This window comes from Ahaetulla prasina, chromosome 3 (genome assembly GCF_028640845.1).
Source record: "Ahaetulla prasina isolate Xishuangbanna chromosome 3, ASM2864084v1, whole genome shotgun sequence".
NCBI classification, from domain to species: Eukaryota; Metazoa; Chordata; class Lepidosauria; order Squamata; family Colubridae; genus Ahaetulla; species Ahaetulla prasina.
In genome coordinates this window covers 100,601,206-100,621,267 of record NC_080541.1, presented here as the reverse complement: position 1 = coordinate 100,621,267, position 20,062 = coordinate 100,601,206, and the positions used below count along the sequence as shown (strand labels likewise).

The 20,062-nt window shown below is 35.6% G+C and overlaps 1 protein-coding gene across 3 annotated transcripts in view; it reads right to left on the bottom strand.

The window, feature by feature from the left end:
- Positions 1-5,431: 5,431 nt before the first annotated feature.
- The window catches only part of GALNT12 (polypeptide N-acetylgalactosaminyltransferase 12), a 39,478-nt gene continuing 24,847 nt past the window's right edge, over positions 5,432-20,062 (bottom strand). The window contains exons 6-10 of one of the 3 annotated variants that reach the window (XM_058177375.1): positions 17,540-17,716; positions 16,339-16,470; positions 12,639-12,752; positions 10,904-11,059; positions 5,432-8,665 (exon numbers count right to left, since the gene is read on the bottom strand). In XM_058177375.1, coding sequence (XP_058033358.1) covers positions 8,528-8,665; positions 10,904-11,059; positions 12,639-12,752; positions 16,339-16,470; positions 17,540-17,716 — 717 coding nt within the window. In that variant the 3' untranslated portion in view covers positions 5,432-8,527. Of the gene's footprint in view, positions 8,666-10,903; positions 11,060-12,638; positions 12,753-12,776; positions 14,885-16,338; positions 16,471-17,539; positions 17,717-20,062 lie in introns of those variants that run through there. The other 2 variants (XM_058177373.1, XM_058177374.1) reach the window with 2 other exon arrangements.

The following is a 20,062-nucleotide window of genomic DNA, read 5'->3' as shown; positions in this document are numbered from 1 at the left end:
ATTGCTTAACACAATGTAAGCCACCCTGAGTCTTCGGAGAAGGGCGGGATATAAATTCAAATTTAAAAAAATGGAAGGAGCCATTTTTTTGTGTGTGTGTTCCCTGATTTTTGTGAAATAGCCTACAGCCTGTGGAAGAATGGTAGATATGACTTTTACCAATTCCTACTTTCTATGCCCTCAATAATCCCTCTGGAGTGGATTTTGTGGAATACAATGGGCTGCATGGTGAAGAGGACAAAGTTGCTGATAGAACTGCTACTGGAGCATAACTCTGCTCAAGCAATCTTCTCCCTGGTGGGGAAAAATCTCAAGTCCAAAGCACTCATTAAGTAGTCAAGTAGGAGAACTGTATTGTCCACTATAGAACTAACAACCTAGAACTAAGAAGAAATTTCCTGACAGAACAATTAATCAGTGGAACAACTTGCCTCCAGAAGTTGCGAATGCTCCAACTCTAGAAGTTTCAAAGAAGAGATTGGACAACGATTTGTCTGAAATGGTATAGGGTTTCCTGCCTAAGCAGGGGGTTGGACTGGAAGACCTCCAAGGTACCTTTCAATTCTGTTGTTCTAATTTTAGTCATTTTCTGAAGAAATCTGAAGAAATGACTGGGAGTAATCACCACAGAATATTTAGCCATAATTAATATTAAAGGAATCCTTAAAATAAAATAAAATGCATTATTACAATCAAAGATCAGTAATAAAAAAAATCCTTCAAAACTCTAACAGTATTTAAGTCCATTCCATACATAAAAATTAATCTATTGATCAATCCATTAAAACAGCACCATTGTAGAATGCATGTTACTTACATATTTTCTGGAAATGGAGTATGGGGAGGGGAAGCTTAATACTATGTTCTCTTTTAGATTAACCAAATAAGAGGATTAACATTCTACAAGTCTCTCTTGACATGTTTTAAAATATTTAAAGAGAGATATGGACCAAATAGATATGAAATGATAATTAAAATGATTAAAATTGTTTTATTTTAAATGGAAAAGAATAATTGTTCCTGTTATCTTACAAGTTCTTTAGGAATGGGGCAGTGATGTCAACGTACACACTTTTTATAAGAATACCTGATACACTTTTACGCTATGCAATCTGTAATAAAAAAGGTCACATTTTGTAAATTTTTGGAAGAAATTTCTATAGTATGCAAATGTTTAGTTAAAATAAATTTATCTGAAGTATTTATGCTTTCTTGTTTTAGACTTCTCAAAGCAATTCACAATAACAGAGACTCTTACAACAAAAACAGAATAAAAATGTTCTATTTGAGGACAGTAGGGGAGTATGTGTTAATCTTCAGGGAGAGTTAATATAAAAAGCTTTAAATACCTTTTCTGATGCTATTCCACCAGGCAGAATCCCCACAGAGAAGGCCTTTCTCTGCATCACCTCTAGTTGACAAGCAGCAAGCTGTGGCATGGAGATCAGCAGTATCCTGGAACTGTAGCTGTCTAGGCATATTTTATCGATGTATTGCAGCCATTGTTAAGTAAACAGGTTTTGAGTTTATCATAGCTTTATATAGTAATTGCAGCACATTAAATATGGTTGAGGTGACTTTTTCTCCATTCAAGTTCAGTTCACTTCCCACGTATATCCATGTAATCTTATTGGCAACAGTGTGGAAGAGTTCTTCAACTGCCTTCTTTCTGAATGTTTTCTTCCCCAGTCTGGTCTACACTGCTGGAATTTCCTAATGGTCTCCTATTCAAGATGGCCAAGGGAACTTACTGTTGTGACAGCAACCTAGCAACCCTACATATTATACATGCACATTATGACATCACAGGCAGTATCTTAGGCCCAAACCAGACCCAAGGACAGCCTTATACAGAGCACATTGTAGGAGTCCACCCTGAGGTTAACCATGTATGTGATTCACTGTGGCCAACTTTTCTTTTCTAGAATGGGCACAATTGAAAAATTAGCCCCAAATGCTGCAGTGTGTTTCTAAGCCACAGATGTCACCTGTAGTAGCTTTGCAAAAAGCTCCTTTGGCTGCATGTGCTTGGACAAGAGCTTGGAGGCAGTTCCATATCTTCCCCATTCCCATGGTGAGGATGACATTTTAGTTCACACACACACACCTTCAACTCCCTAGACTTATCGGTAGAGGGAGCTATAACACTGAAAAATATCTCCCATCTGCTGATGGAGAGGAAATTGCAGTTTATTGGTAGAGAGAGATCCAATACAAAGTCATGAAAATGAGGCAAAATTTTAGAATAAAAGCAATACAAGAATATGTAATGTTTAGAAGAAAATAAAAAGTGGCCCTAGTCTTGTTTGATCTGTGGCTATTGGCATGGACCAGGTCTGCAGAAAACACCCAGATTCTGAAATAATTCCTTCAGGTAAACTAGGTGCAACTCCATCTGGAGCAAGCAATTCCCCTAAATTCTGAGTCTAGTGTTGTGATTCAGTGAGTTGACTATGGGACAATTGAAGTCCACAATGTATCCACAAAACAGGAGGAAAAAGATTGCTATTCATGATGTGATAAAAATACACTTTTATTTCACTTTTTCTTCCCCTAGTACATCTCAAGTTTCTGCAAAACTCTGAGTAATGATCATCACCACTACCACCATTCCAAGAATAAATCTCCCAGATGAGTTCAGGTCCTCCCAAAGTACCATGCATGGTTCATTTCTACAAAAAATGAATGTGTACAGAAAATAGACCCACTTCTACTTGCAAGAATATAAATGGTTTCTTGTGGGAATATTGAGTGTAATATGTACTGAAAGTAAGACATCCTTGGTCTCAGAGAAATTCTTGTGACACATTGCTAGATTTTCACCTTGGAGTTTGTAAGCACCCCAGTAACTTTCCTTTGGTGATCCATCAGATTTTTTTCCCCTTTTAATTGGCCGTGCTGCTGTGGTAATGAATTTGGGAAAAGCAAGACTCTGGCACAATGATTTTCAACCTTAACAATTATAAAATTGTGAATTTTAACTACCAGAATTCCTCATCTCTTTTTCAGGGGAAAAGCTTACAGTACCTTATTTTTTAAAAATGAAGCACTTCTGACATTATAAGCATCAATGCAATTATTAAATTCCAACATGTGAGCAGAGAATCAAAGTACAAAGAATATAAAGAGTAGTTAAACATTTTTAATTTTTAATTTATTTATTTTTTAAATTTCTATTCCTATGTCATTGACATTAATGTCCTAGGCTTCAGTTTTAATTTTGTCCATGAGGAGATATGCTGTAACTAAATTGGTATTATTTATGATTCCATTAATTTCCATTTTCTGAAATCTGTGTGACTTCTGCTATTAGTCTTCCGAGATTCTTAAGATTTCATGGATGAAAGCCTAACAGCTATCTAAATGCAAATAGAATGTAAATATTGCATTATAATTAAGTGTTGTATTGAATTCAACAGTAATGTGAGAAAAAGGACTCACATTATCAGAATAAGGCACCTGTCCCCCCAAAAAAAGACTAGAAGTGATTAATTTAAAAAAGAACTTGGAAATGTGAGCTTTAAAACAAATATTTTACTGCATTGTATTAATCTCATTAGCCTATGTTTCTTATAAACACAATTTTCACATGTGATTCTACAAATGTGGAAGAAGGTATCACAAAACAGTAGTATTTATGAAATTACTGCCAAAAATCATACTTATAAACAATCTCAGGACTCGCATAGAAGTAATTATAAAGTTCCAGTTGGCAAAATATCTCAAGGCTATTAAGCAAAGTAAGAAAATGCAAGTATTAAGATAAGTAGAAAGAAATAGCATCCAAGTATTTCATACACTGTACGTATTCTTGCTGATTGTTCTAATCTATTGATCTCTCACTTTGTGTCAAAATTAAACATACCACTTGCCTATCTAGAAAGTAACAATTAAGTCAGTTTTGATATTAGAAGTAATTACCATCAGTGAACCCTCATTATACCAACAGCCCCCTTCACAAGGCCTAAGATACTAATCTTTTCATGTTTTCAATTTCCTATGCATTTCCTTGCTTCTGCAATTGTCAAACATGTTTTAAGCTCTTATTTCTTCTGTTCTGGTTTATTCAATAAAGACCAAAGGATAATTATAATGCTAGCTAGGCACTAAGACATTGAAAAATAACTTTAATTATACTATTTTATTATTAAAAAAAACAATGCTTTTCATTAGCTCATTTGCATCAATTGGTTGGAAAAATGAATTTCAGTAATACAGAAGCTCTTAGTCCACAAATAGCCCAGTTTGGTCCAGATTATTCTGCAGGTTTCCAACTTTCAGGGAGAAAAGAAGAAAATCTCTCTTTCCACAGGAGACTGCATTGGTTCCATGGAGGCCAGTTCGCTTCCGGGTACATTAAAGGTATCACCTTTAAAGCCCTACATGATTTAAGCCAGGCTATTTGAAGGACCACCTCTTATTATTACATCCACCTGGCCCCCAGGACAGGAAGTCATGGTAAGTTGTGGTTCCCATCTATTAGGGTTTTACATCTGATGGGACAATGAAAAAGGGATGTCTCGGTGATGGCCCCTTCTCTTTGGAACATCATCTCCCCTGAGACATAAATGCCCCCCATCTTTTCTGAAAGGCCCTCAAGACATGTTTTTTTCAGTGGGCCTAGGGACCACAAATGGAGATGGAGCCGATCGTGTGTTTGATTTGATTGTATTCCTATCAGGAATGGATGGATTTTATGGATTTTTATGTTGTGAATTTTTAATGTTGTAAGCCATCCAGAGTCACCTATGTGTGAGTTGGATGACCATGTAAATTTGTTAAATAAGTGAATAAATAAATGAAAGAATTCTCTGAAAAAACACAAAAGCACACATTTGCTTTTTAAGACATTGGATTGAATTGTAACTGGATGAATTATATCAAATTAGATAGAAGCCAGGGCATGGGGTTTCAAACAAAGATCCTTTAAAATGTGATACCCTGTTTTTGGGTGCATCTCCTAAGGTGTGCAACAAACCAGAGTATTTGAGAAATACATTAGAAACAAAGCTGCTTGGAAGCTTAAGATTAAAATACAGTGGATTCGGAACTTTATCGAATTATCCCATTCCCTCTTATGATCTGGATTTTGGATAAATGCAATTCATTTTATATTATTAAAATATGAAGCCGTTTCTCTTTTCCCAACCATGTATCTTGGTGTTTCATCTTCACTAGCATCAACTTTCCAGTACACTTTCTATTTACTTCAGGAAAAAGGAGGTAACAAAATGCAGATAATGGTTTGTGTTAACATATAATATGACAAGCGGCCCAGCCCTAAATAGAGCTGGACAAGGTGAGGTGACTGGACTTTAAAATGCAATTTGATTGATAATTTACATAATAAACAAAATTATTTCCAATTCATGTTAAACTAGTTTTATTCACAGATGTGTGCACAAAATGCCACTTAAATGCCAACTCCATGAATACAAAACTACTTTAAAGAACACTGTTTTATTTTAGCACATAATCAGACATGTAAACAATAATCTGGGGAAGGAAGCTGAATGCTACGCAATACTGCTGATACAATGTCAGTATATTGCTAACAATATGGGTCATTTTACCAGCCTCAGAAGGATGGAAGGCTAAGTGAGCCTTCAGTCCTGTCAGGATTGAACTCCAGGCTTTGGGCAGACTTTGACTGCAAATACTGTGTTTTAATCTCCTCCTCCTCCTCCTCCCCCTCCTTCTTCTTCTACTTCTTCCCTACTATATTTTATTCGGTTTTATCTCACGGTAGCTATTGCATCTCACTTCATTGTAACTTATTTTATTTTACTGTGGCTGATGCTCATGTTTGATACGGTCAATTGACTAATCAATAAAGTATATTGTATTGTATCATACGTATAAAGATATTTAAACTGAACTTTGAAAAAGAACATGAATTGCTTGCCTATGGGTATTTCAAAATTGCTCCAAAACTAAGACGATACAACAATAATAGCATCATCATGTAAGAGTCTCAGTATCTCTCCTTTTTTGCAAGCCATCCCCAAAAGGCAGATGTTGTTAGAGAAAGGAGAGAAGGAAAGCATTTCTCAGGCATGAAATATCTATCCCACACCTATACCTGCAGGATTCCAGATGTCCTTGTGATGAAAACACTCGTTGATCTATTTCTTTAAAAAAAAAAAGCATGCAGGTTGCCACTATGATTGGTGCAATTCTAATTACCAGCTTCAAGATATTTCCATGAATGGCTAACATAAATCCTAACCTCTGCATCCTATCAGCAAAATCAGAATGTCAGTATTTTCAATGTCAGTACAAAGTACATCAGCGAAATTGGGAAGCTAGAGCTTGTAGGTATGAGAATGAGGTTCTGAAGCCAAGTGAAGTAACTTAATATAAAATTCAAAGGGCACATTCAGACGTTCACTGGTGTTACCGAGCACATCTCAAAAACATTTAATTACAACTTCTGGGGGGGGGGGAGCATGTTAGTCGATGCATTTGATTTAGTGCTTCAGAGGGAGTTATTTATTTATATTTCCTATTTCTAAACCACCCATCTCCCTCACATGCTTTGCAAAATGCATACTTTGTACATCCCTATTTCTTCAGTTACTTTAACCAAACCATTCAGTTGGTCTCCATAGCAACAAATTAGAGTTTTGCCTCTCCAACATCATTGCCAGAATCTGACATTCAAACATTTTTAGGCTTGAAATTGTGTCTGACCAGGCATGAGGTGTTTTTGATTCAAATGTAAACTCCCCAAAATTTGCAGTATTTTGAATTCTCCACAAATCATCCAAATGTCATCCTTTGCATCCCTTCGTCTCTTGCAAAAGTAATTCGAATCATTCTTATTCTATCTTCATTTTCTCATCCTAATCTGTCACATATTGTTTATATTCATTATATTCATTACTAACCAAGCTTCTACTAATTTACCTTACCACACAATCCTTTCACCTCCAAATCTAGGAAAATGACATTTCCTACATCAGGGCTGTGAAACTTGTGGCCTGCAGGCTGGATGCGCCACACACTGGTCATGCCCACACCTGGTTTGTAGTGAAGGGGAGAAAAGTCACAATACATCATGTGACGCCACCATGACAATGTGAGTTTAATAACCCTGCCTTACAGTATTTTACCTTCACGTAAGTTAGGATAAGTTCAGTCAACATAATGGTAGTTGCCATACTACACACATTATTTTGTATTCTGCATAAGTGCTTTGTCATACCATGTAAAAAATCTCTTTGCACCTTTTCTGGCTAGGCATGAATTTTTCTGAAGTTATAAAATTATGGATTCAGGCAAAGAATGTCTTTTTGATTATGGCTATTAGATCTCTGGTGCAAAAATCCTAGATTGCTAGATAGAAGCAAAGACAATCATAATTTGATGCAGATTGTCTACTTCTGAATTTGATTTGTTACCTAGAAGTACCATGGCATGATTATCCAGTGTAATTGTGTAATTTCCTCCCTGACATCTGGTTCTGCATATTTTTTTGGTCCTGCTACGAAGATTCTGTATGCTAATTTTTTTAGAAATTGGCACCCAGTTAGAAATGGGACAGAATTTTCACTGAGCCAACCAAATACACCTTACATCTTAAATCAACATGTATTAATCCGTTTTTTAAAATTGACACTTTTCTAACATTTTAGAGCTGCTTAGAGAGGGTTGTAACGCACTGTAAAGCAGTATATAAGTCTAAATGCTATTGCTATTGCTATTTTACTGTAATTCTTAGATAAAAGTACATTAAAAATGCATATGTTAACATTAGTCATATATTAAATACAAAGGAAAATACAAAATACAAAAAATACAAAATAGGAAAATACAAAAACACATTTAATTTATATGGATGTTTTTAACTGGCAGACTGATATGGAAATTGGAGATAATATTGATTTTATGACAGAATGTCTTTGAAACTGAGCTGAACCAGAGACAGAGTGATTCAGTCATCCTTGCTTCCAATTCATTTATTGTTTTAAATTAAAATATTTAGAACCACATAATTACACATTGTGCCTATTATATCATAAAAGCTTTGAGTTCACATATAATTCTACTATAATGATCTACTGTATGTTTAGATTCAATACCGGTAGCGAGTTCTCTGCATGCAGTTCCAGTGTATTCTTTTCAGATATATGAAAAAATTATATGGTTATTTACATTATTATTATAATAAATTCACAGCCAAAATTGTCTTTTTCTTTTTCTTTTAATGTCTTAGTCACATTAAAGTTGAACACATTAGGAAAAAAAATAAATATTTAAATTATCAAATTTAAGTGCCACCACCTGCATTTCATTATCAAGTCTTTTTCTAAAATATATAAAAAATTTGGAAAATCATATAGCTGCCAAAAGTAGATTTCCGATGCAGAAAAGTCCACAATAACTACATACAAATTTCAATGCCTGCTGGTGTTCCAGAAAAATAAGTTGAAAATAATACAGTTCTCCATATACAAACGATTAAACATTTCCTTGCTTCAGTTCCAGAGATTATCTTAATCAACCATAAAATCAGTTTTCTGTATCAATTTCTCCCTATAAAAAACCATTTCTGGTATTCTGAATTGGAACATGGTCGTAACAAAGGTGCTGGATATCCATTTTCTACATTAGATTCAGCTTGTAGACACTTCTGGGTCTGCTTATGTATTAAAACTCCATCCTACAAAACAATAAATAGTTTTTATAATATCTGGTAAAGACAAAATAACCATAGTAAGAGTTAGAATTCCCATTTTAAACTTTATTAACTTCACAAAAAGACAAGTGATAAAGAATAGAATTCCTGTTAGATCATTTATTGTTCACATTAACAAAACCTGTTGTGGGTTCATGCTCACATACTTTGATTTACTATTAAATTAACATCATGTTAATTCAATTTTTATAAAGAGTTGTAAGTAGCTAATAGTGATTTGGATCAACATATATCTATAGATAACAATAACACCGTTATACAAAGGAGAGACTCATATAGATCAGCATCAGCTTGAATTAATTTTGACCAAGGAAGACCGTATATGCTGCTCTGCAGGAAATCTGCTCTGTGTATCCTGTTGTATACATAAACCTCATTTTTATAAGTGAATTTGCAGAGTGCAGGGGGATTCTACTGTATCTTCCAAAGGTTCAATCAGAGGTGTCCCGAGGATCTAATGCTTTCATCAAATGATGAAAGTAGAGTCATGCTGTAAGCCCTGCCCTTTTCATACATGCAGGTAATGTAAGAGCACAAGTTCAGAACACATATACAAAAAAGAGAACCCCTGCCACAATAGCACAAAATTATTGTTATTTGCCTTCAACCCTTGGCAGATGCCTCTGGTTCCAGCTCCCATGTAATATTATAATGAGTCATCGCTGGACAAGATGGTTGGCACATACATTTAATCAGTTAGTCAATCAATCAATCAATCAATCAATCAATCAATCCTGATCTATTTATAAGGAACTAGCATTCTTTGATCATGAAATGCAATTTCTCCAAAGAGAAACAGCCATTATAATATATAATATAACAACAGAGTTGGAAGGGACCTTGGAGGCCTTCTAGTCCAACCCCCTGCCCAGGCAGGAAACCCTACACCATCTCAGTCAGATGGTTATCCAACATTTTCTTAAAAATTTCTAGTGTTGGAGCATTCACAACTTCTGCAGGCAAGTCGTTCCACTTATTAATTGTTCTAACTGTCAGGAAATTTCTCCTTAGTTCTAAGTTGCTTCTTTCCTTGATCAGTTTCCACCCATTGCTTCTTGTTCTACCCTCAAGTGCTTTAGAGAACAGCCCGACTCCCACTTCTTTGTGGCCACCCTGAGATATTGGAACACTGCTATCATGTCTCCCCTAGTCCTTCTTTTTATTAAACTACCCAGTTCCTGCAACCGTTCTTCATATGTTTTAGCCTCCAATCCCCTATTTAACACTATTCCTTTTTTATTATTCATCTCAGACAGTGTTTAGGAGTAGGTTACAATAACCTAAGATTTTGGAGATGCAATTCAGAGCATTTACTCATTTGGTTAAGTGCTACATTTTGCAATATTTTTGCTTGAAATGTATAAAACTGTCAATATAAGCTCATAGTGACTGCAGGTTGTCAAAGCTGCACATGCCTTTCTTGGCTACTTCCCAAGAATATGGAATTTATCAAGACATCAAGAGTTGCTAAGAGTAATTAAAGTAAGAATTATGCCATGGAAATTTGGAATGGGGCTTGTCAATATTTGAAGAAGGACATTTGGACACAGGCAAGAAAGCAAATTTTCAAGCAATTGGACATTTAATCTTTTTTTTAAAGCAGTTGCTTATATATTTATCTTCCTCTTTTTCCTTTTCCTTTAAAAAGTCATTGTTACATTGAATGCTATAGAAATTGCTAGCTCAGCAATTTAATCTATATGGTCTGGTAATGATCTTGTTATTTCTCATTGCTATTGCTGTCACTATTATACTCTCTAGTTTAATAAAGAAAAAGAGTATTTTTAAAAATAGATATGTCTGTTCTGCTTTTTGAAGTAGGAATATCAATGGTTACAGGAAATGTAGGAGAAGAGGATGAAAAAATATATAGCACCAAAGCACCCAGCTAAAATTTATATTTATTTTAGAAAATTTATATTGCCATCTATTCGCACATGGTGACTCAGGGGGGCTTACAGGAATATAAAAGCCTCATGTAGAACAATAAAAGTGAATAATCACATTATAAATTTATAAAATTAATAATATAATATAATATAATATAATATAATATAATATAATATAATATAATATAATATAATAATGGCAAGAGTAACATTTTAGTGTAAATAAAAAGTATCATTCAGTACAAACCTCTAATGTTTAATAGCCCATCCCTATTGCAGCTTAATATTTGTTAACAAATTTGACTATTCTTACCTCTCTAAGAATAAATTTCTGATTTTCAGGAATATTTTGGATACTATCTTCACATAAGTACATTTTCAAAAAATCAGTTCCTGGATCAACAGCTGCACAGACTTCTGGTTGACGAGTATTATAACGTATTTCATTGTGGGATGTGTACTCAAAAAACTGTTATTCCCAAAATAAAAAGGTAAGTAAATCTCTGTTAAACTTCAACTATGCATTTCTATGATCAAAAAGCATTGTGAACATATCGATAGTAAAAATATAAAAAGCCATCTCTAGACCAAATCTGAAATTCATCAGATAATAATTACAATGACATTTATCTACTTACTTGGAAATTTTATATGGCCATCTATATTTTATAAAACAATCCTTGACGGCTAACAATTTCAATATTACAAATATTGAAAACATGAGATTAAAACTTCAACAAAGAATCAGCATCACAACACTACTCTCTCAAAACTTACCAATAAAGCTGGGTTCATCTCTCATTCTTAGGGGAGAGCAGGTCTTAATGGCCTTTTGGTACAGAAAGAGCTTATTTCCTGGGTCCCACCAGATGACAACACCAAACAGAAAGGACTGGAGCAAGCCTACTTTATCCAATGTAGTGGGACAGGTAAATGTCCTCAGAGAGAGGCAATCCCACAAATAGCCTGGTCTTCAGCCATACAAGGTTTTAAATGTGATAACTAGCTCCTTGCAAAGAAACTTGTAAAGAAACTAGGAGTCAGTGCAGATTGGGGAGTAGTGGTGTAACACGGATAAATTGTAGGGCACTCAGAATATATGTTTTGCTGCATTCTGGATCAGTTGAACTTTCCAAGCGATCTTCAAGGACAGCCTCATGAACAGTGCATTGCAGTAATCCAAACAATGTGACTAGATCATGAGTCATAATAATCAGGGCCCCTCAATCCAGGAATGTGTGGCACTGGCGCACAAGATTATTTTATACAAAAGGTCTCCACAGCCATCTTCGTTGAGAAGGTGCTAGTCTGGGAGAACCCCCAAGTTGCACACTAACACTGGGAGAATGCACCCTATAAAGATGATCCCAAACCCCAATGCAACTCCATCTTGTTAGGTTTTCTGTGCCAGCACTGGATCAGATCAATGGTTGCCATGAATTTCCACTCTAGCCCGATGAAGGCAGGTTGAATTCTCCCAAAACTATCAGTCAAGGGAACTCCATTACTATTTCAACCATAGAATCAAGTTCAGGCAGAGAAGCCACTATACCACAACGAGGGAGGGAGGTAAACAGCAGCTCCTAACTGGGCTTTTTAGAGCCCAATTTCATAAACAAGACCTCACACCCTCTTATGTTTGAGGCAGCACCACTAAACTCCCAGATGGCAAAAACCACACCCATATCTTTATCTTCAAGTATTTTTTAAAATATTTGCTTTAGTAAGTGAAAAATCCTCTTAAAAATCTTATTTCTTTCTGAAATAATTGTTCTGTGCTTGTATTCTGTCACTGCTATTGTTCTGTGAAATGCTGTAATTGTCAGCCTTCTCAACCTTAGTCCAACTTTCCAATACATGTGCACACCCGTATTCCTTGACGTCTGATTAATTCTACAAAGGATTACAAAGCAAGGCTAGGTTTAATATGGGTGCTAATGCTCAAAACTGAAACGTTTTGGTACAGTTAGAAGAGAAGAAATAACAGGACCATGCATTTAGAAGGAGAAAACTATTATCTGACACTTGAATAGAAAGTAATGCCTTACCTGATTTTGTCCCATGCCATGACATGGATATAATATGACTTTGTGTCCTGTTATTTCATGCTCGCTGGGAGGATTATAATCAAAGCAATAATTTAGCATTCCTCTATTCTTCAGCTAAGAGGCAAAAAAGGCCATTAAAATATATCACTTTAATCTAAACATCCCATTGTGTTTGTGTTTGTGTGTGTGGTGTGTATGGGGGGGGGTAGGGAGAGAGGGAAAGGGAGATGGGTGGGTGTGTATAAGGTTCACAACTGCCTACTGAAATAATTATTGTACAGTTTGTTTATTCTAATTACTATTATTATTATCATCATCATTCACTTAGTGCTTATTGAGAATATATTAATGTCTCAGACAATACTTTGCTAGTATTATGCTGTAAACACAGAATTTCCAACTAAAAACCACTGCAGCATGAGCTGATCTTTTATTTATAGTGAACTCAAAATGTCAGTCCCAAGAGTTACATAAAAGCAAGAAAATGTTCCCTTCAAGGAAATTTATGGTATGATCATCAGCACAGAATTTCACAACACAAGGATCTGCCAAGAACTGATAAAACTTGTATGGAAAAGGAACAATAATATAATGTTTGCCTGGAGAAGAGATTTTTAGCAAAATGAAAGAAAGCCTTGAAAAACATGGATGGTGACCTCCTTGGCACATAGTAACAGGCAAATAAGCATACCCAGTTACATAGCATGCAACTAAATTCGATCAGCTGGACAAATTTGACTTAGGGCAAATTATAAGAATTGTGAGTGAAGTATTGTCCCAAAGATGCTTTTCAAAAGGAAATTGGCCTTTGTTTTTTTCCTTGAAAACATTTCACTTCTCATCAAAGAAACTTCTTCAGTTCTGATTGAATGGTAGAGAATGGAAGGATTTATATTCTTTGCAGTCATCTGGTCACTCTGAAAGTCGATTATTAGAGTCATGCAAAGAATATAAATCCTTCCATTCCCCACCATTCAGTCAGAACTAAAGAAGCTTCTTAGATGAGAAGCAAAATGTTTTCAAGGGAAAAACTAAGAAAGTCCTGTTACTTTTCGAAAAGTACCTTTGGGACATGATGTGAATAATTGAGAATCTCCATAGACATGAATAAACTATTAGTCACTCACTGGTGCTCCAGTTTTTCTTTTCCTATGCATGAATCATTTAGGCAGACATAGACATGGAAGTATTTCGCAAGAAAACACCTTTTCATTTACAGGAGAGAATCATCAGTATCAGGAATTATTTTAAATGTGAACCTATGGCCAACAACAGGCAGAGTTTTTATTTTGGTCATAGACAAACATAAGACAACATAAAAGTGCAAGGAGATAAAACTTGCAATCATTTCGGCAACTTTACAGCTCTAATGTTGCTGTGCTAACATTAAACTATTTCATGCAATAACATTTAAAACATAAAACTAATAGATAACAATAAATATGTAAAACTATTAGAGAATAAAATTATATAATACAGTATACTATATTTACTAATTATAATATAAATACAAATCACCCTTGACATATGACCATAATTATGACAGAAATTTCCATCGCTAAGCAATTGCAGTTTGCAACAACATGTAACTGCATTGCTTAGCAACTCCAATCTTGGTAGATCCTAGTTGCTTTTACAACTCCAGATGCGCAGGTCATTAAGTGGGAAGTGGAAGGAGTCCCAGGTAAGGAGCACAGGGGGCATTGCAGTGTAGTGGGGAAGGCTAGGGGAAGGCCGGTGCAGGCCACACATGAATTGGAAGTTACTGCAGTGTGGCATGAGTTCAGGGAAACAAGAAAGAGGATACGGATGCATGCATATGTGTAAACATGGAGAGACCGGGAAAAGAATACAGTGGCTTGGAGCTTCTTGCCACACTGTGGTTCTGAAGCTGCAAGAAGCACCTGACCCAAAGCAAGAAGCCTCAAATACCTCTGGAAGTATCAGCCACTCCAGCCCACCCCAACAGTGTGGCACAAAACTGCCATGCCCCAGCAAGTCCCAATAACATGGCCCAAAGTCACCATGCCCCAGGAAGCACAAAGAGGTTTCTTGGTGTACCGTGGCTGGTTGTACTTGTGGCTAGCAATCTGGTTGTTTGCTGCTGAAAATAGGATGCTCCACTAAGCTGGGAACCAAAAGCCATTTTTATTCTTTCCAATCCAACAGAAAGTTAGATACAAGATTATATGATGGGAGTTTGGACTCTGTTGTTTGTGTGTCCTCCTTCTCAACAAGACAGCTATCTAAAAACAAACAGTGCAGGACCAAATAAAGGGGAAAATCATTTGAATTGTTGCAGGTGGACAACAGTTTAGAAAGCTGTCAATTACTCTATTCTGAAGTCCCTCTTCCTAGTCACATGACACTGAAGGGAGCTGCTTGGAAAGAATACAGAAAGCATGCTCAATATCAGGATTCTCTAAAGTGGTCATTATTGACTCTGAAGGGTTGGTAGGACTATCCAAAGAGCTGATATAGTTATTTATTTAATTATTGATAGTAATATTACTTAAAATAGTATTTATTAAATTATTTTCATATAATCAATGTTTAGGGATCAATGAACAATCTGAAGCTTCATGAAGAGGTCCATGAGCTAAAAAGTGTGGGGACCACTTCTCTATTTTTTTCTCCCTACTTTAGGGTTAAAATGTACTTTTATGTGACTCTAACAATTATCATCACTATCATCATCATTTAACATTCATATACCTTAAAGCAGAGGTCTTCAAACTTGGGTCTTCTGCGAGCTGAAGTCCACAAGTCTTAAAGCTGCCATGTTTGAGGACCCCTGCCTTAAAGCCACTCTAAAGCAACAATTACAATTATTATCCCAATGAGATCCATACTAAGAGATGCTGACTTACCTAAGGCTTCCTAACAGGTTAATGGCAGAAGTGTAATTGTACCTGAAGACTTTTTGACTCCCTCACACTGTCTTTGCTCCTGTCAGGATTTATTAATTAATTTATATTTATGTTCATTTATTTCTACCATCATAATGGCAAAGAAAAAGAAACAAAATGTAATTTTTTGTTAACCACTCACGGTAAAAACTTTCCCAGAAAATCAATACAGTATATAAAGCAACAAATTTTCCACACTTGTATTCGGGCAAACTGACATACAGGTAGTCATTGACTTACCACTATCTGTTTAGTGACCGAAGTTGTAACGGCACTGAAAAAAGTGACTTAGAACCATTTTTCACATTTACGACCATCCCCATGGTCATGTGATCAAAATTTGGACTCTTGACAACTGGCATGTATTTATGACAATAGCAGTATTCCGGGGCTCTGTGATTAGCTTTTGCAACCTTCTGACAAACAAAGTCAATGGAGAAGCCAGATTCAATTAACAGTCGTGTTATCAACTTAACAACTACAGTTGTTCCACTTAGCAACCATGAAAAGTGGGGCAAAATTCACTTAACAACTGTCTTGCTTAGCAACAGAAATTTTGTGCTCCATTGTGGTTGTAAGTTGATGACTACTTGTACCTTTTCTATTGCACCAGCTTGAGCAATTATGCAAAACCCCAAATGTTGTTTACCTTGGTATGTTAAATCCATCTAAAATCTACCCAGTAATATTATTTGCAATTCTCAGGACTATTTGTTCAAGTAATTCTACCTGTCTATCTTGAAAGAGTATAAAGACTTGAAAATTCCTTTATCAAGAGGGGTTTCACTTACCATCCCAAAGAAGCCAGGTCTGTCCTCTGGGACATGAAGTTCAGGATAAATATTCTCTAAGTACCATTTAAAATCCTTGCACTTGAGCTTTTCTCGAAGCAGTTTTCTTTCTGTCACATCTCCATAGGGTTCCTAAAGTGAAAACCCAGAGTAAAATTTCAATAGAGAACAAGTTACATACAGTATTCCAGAGAGGCAAATAAAGATCCTAATACAATGAATTTTGCTTTGAGTATCTCACACTTATACAATTTATAAATTATTAAAGTGAAGATAGCCCACTAGCTCTATATTAAATAAATTACTCTAGTCAGCAATTATTTGAATAAATACATCAGCATTAAGTTTTGGCCCCCAGGACTTCACTTATTAGAATTATAATATTCCTATCCAATTATTTATGTTACTGTGCCTGCATGCTCTTCATTAAAAAAAACCTATCATTTTTCAGGCTTCCAAGAGAGCATTCAAAATGATGATGCTTTAAGTATTTGAATCATTAAAGTTGATGCAATTCATAAGGCAGGCATAATTTTTTCCAATGTGCAAAAATCTGAAAAACAACAGAAAGTAACTACAGCATCCTAGTGTGAGGCCCAAAACATTTTCTATATACAAACAGCCTTGTTATTCATGAAGAATATTCTAGTTCAAATGGGCAACATTTTTAATATATGTATTCCTCTGAAATATTACAACCTCAGTTGAAAAGACTAATAACTTTTCAGTGTTCAGTATGTAATGTGGAGGAAAAAATGAATTAAAGCAAATCAAATTAATACAGAATGCTAAGAAATGTATTTTTATAAATTAAGTTACCTACACAAATTTTATACTTTTATTTTGCAACATTTATTCTGCCCTATTATAATTCATCTGAATTTTGCAAAATCAGCCTTGGAAACTATACCTATCTGACCAACTTCAAAATGTTTAGGAACTGTATTTTCTTCCATATATAAACTTACTTTTAAAACTATAAGTGCTAGAAATTGCTGGCCTGAGTTACTCCAAAACATAAGCATATAAACTATTCTGCCTATATTTTTCTGCACTCATCCTGCAAAATTTCAGCATTTGCATGTGTTTTCTTGTTATATTTTTAGGCTCATCCCTTTATTTTCTGAGAATCTAAACTTAGGCTCTCAGCTTTTCGAGAAATTTATTTTATCTTCTATACTTATGCCTACAGCAAACTTACCAAGCGTGCATGTGGATTTCTGTGGTAGTAAAGTTCTTTGTACGAATCCATCCATACTTCGGCAGCCCGAACAGAGTTAGCTAAAGCTTTTGCACGTGAATATGGAGCTTGCTTTGGAAAAACATGCCCTACGTGAGAACAAGGATGGATTTCAAGACTTCCTCCACATTGCCAGATCTAAGAACAAAATCAGAAAGCAGATCTGTTATATATGCACTACTGTGCGTTGTTGTGAAATGCCTTCACCCATGTAGTAGCTGCTGAAGAAAGTTCTTTATCTCTATGGTCTGGAAAACTAATCCTGCTCCTACTTCATCAACTCAAGCAATACTTTGGAGACATCTTATGCATTTGAACACAGTCAAAAGTATCATGTATCAACGCTCTCAACTAATTATTCCTTTATTTGAAAATTGATTAACCCATGCGCTGTCCAGAATATACCATGAACAATGTTGATTGTATTTCATGTTGATATATCCTATACTTGGAATTTTTTTCCTCCTGAGTTTTGTACATGTCAGCTTTTAAGTGAAATATGTAACACAGGTAGCCCTTAAATTAAGACAGCAATTGGGATCAGGATTGCCATCATTAAGTAATGCAATCATAAAACATGACATTATGTGACCGCATTGTGTAATAATGACAAACCTAGGAGCCCAGGTTGCTGTTGGTAAGTGAGAAGTGACATGGTACCAAGTACAGAGGGGGGAGGGAGGGGCTGCCACAGTGAGGTGGAAAAATGTTATGATGGGAGCCAGGGGAGGGATTGAGAGGCCTGACACAGGCTGTGCACGAAAGCAGAAGGCCAGAGAATGGATGGCACAAAATGACTTGTGACCTTCCCTGCCAGTTTCCCCATTAATTTTACTTGTGGGAAGCTGGCAGGGAAAACTGCTAATGGTGATCCCATACCATGGGGAAGACACTGCAACTATTGTAAGCACAAGCCAGGTGTCAAGTGCCTGAATTGAAATTAAATGACTGTGGAGGTACAGTGATGGGTGAAATTTCAAAGACTGGTCATAAATACAGTACTTCTTGTTCAGCACAATTGCAACCCTGAATAGACGTTGAATGAATGCTTGGTTAGCAAGGATTATCTATATACATGTTGCTTTTAACACAATTAAAGCTAGCCTTGAAAGGGAAATTTAGGAGCCACACGCAAAATCATTGATAGTCCTCACTTTAAAAACTACAACTGGGACCAACAACTGTGTCACTAAGCTATGTAGTTGTTAAGTGAAGAATCACATGACTGCAGAGAACATGAATTCTGTTGGAGTTGTTAAGCAAGAAATCACATGACCATAACTGGTGATTTTACTGTTGGCTTCTCCATTGATTTTTCTTGAGGGAAGCTCAAGAAATAGCAGTGAAGCTCACAAATGGCAATCAAGTGACCAAGGGGACATTGCAACAATCATAAATGCATGCCAATTACGAAGCACCTGAATGGAGACTCCGTAGCCAAAGGGAAATTGTGACATTTGGAAGTTAAAGGACTGGTGGTAATGTCACTTTTCGCACTATTGTAATTTTGAAAGGTCACTAAACACTAACGTTGTGGTCAGAATTGCACATACACATTAATAGGAGACTTCAGATAAAGGAGATAAGAGAAGTTACCAGGCATTTTATAATATTAAATATTTATTAGCTAATGCTTGCATTGGATGCAATTAGCTATTATCAAAAAGCATCCAATTAAACTTGCAACAGACTGAAGAATTACAACATGTATTAGTTTTTCTTTGAAACAAGATGAAATACAATTTCTTAAGCACTCCATGTTGCAAATTCCAGAAGAGAAAACACCCAGATAAACATTTGCCTCAATATCTGAGGACTAAATTTGTGGATATCGAGGCTTAAGGTAGATGCAAGTAGAAACTGAAAGTTTTAAAAGACTTTCCTGCATAAGTTTTCAAGAAGCCTGGAAAATTGGCAATACTGGTTTTTTGCATTTCCCCCCATAATTGTAGGAGAAAAGAACCTCAAGTTCAAAACATTTAACGCTGGTATTCTGATTCTTTTATGTTGTCTACTCTTAAGTCTGGGGATTAGAAAATATTTTGCCATAAACCTAAATTATTTATCTAGGTCAAGCTTGATTAATTTTCACACTACCTAAATGAGGTTGTAATTGTGATGAATTACAAACTCTTGTTTCTGGATGTTACATTATGTAAAAGTAAGTATACATTATACTATCCCATTAATATTAAAGATGGATCATATGTATCTATCATAGAGTTTGGCTGATCAGCAAATACCCAATGAAACATTTGGACTACTAAAATAAGATGTTATGGCTGCTTAATGCCCGGTAACGGAGGAAGAATAAATACTTGAATCAAACTTGAAATTCATCATAATAAGGAACTGTTTTATTAACATACTGACTATATCACAGATTATTTTCTTTGAAAATATTTCTTTCAAAGAAAAGAACAAAGTGAGACAATATGAAGGGGGATGGGTTCTAGGAAGATAACAATAGCACTTAGCACTAGT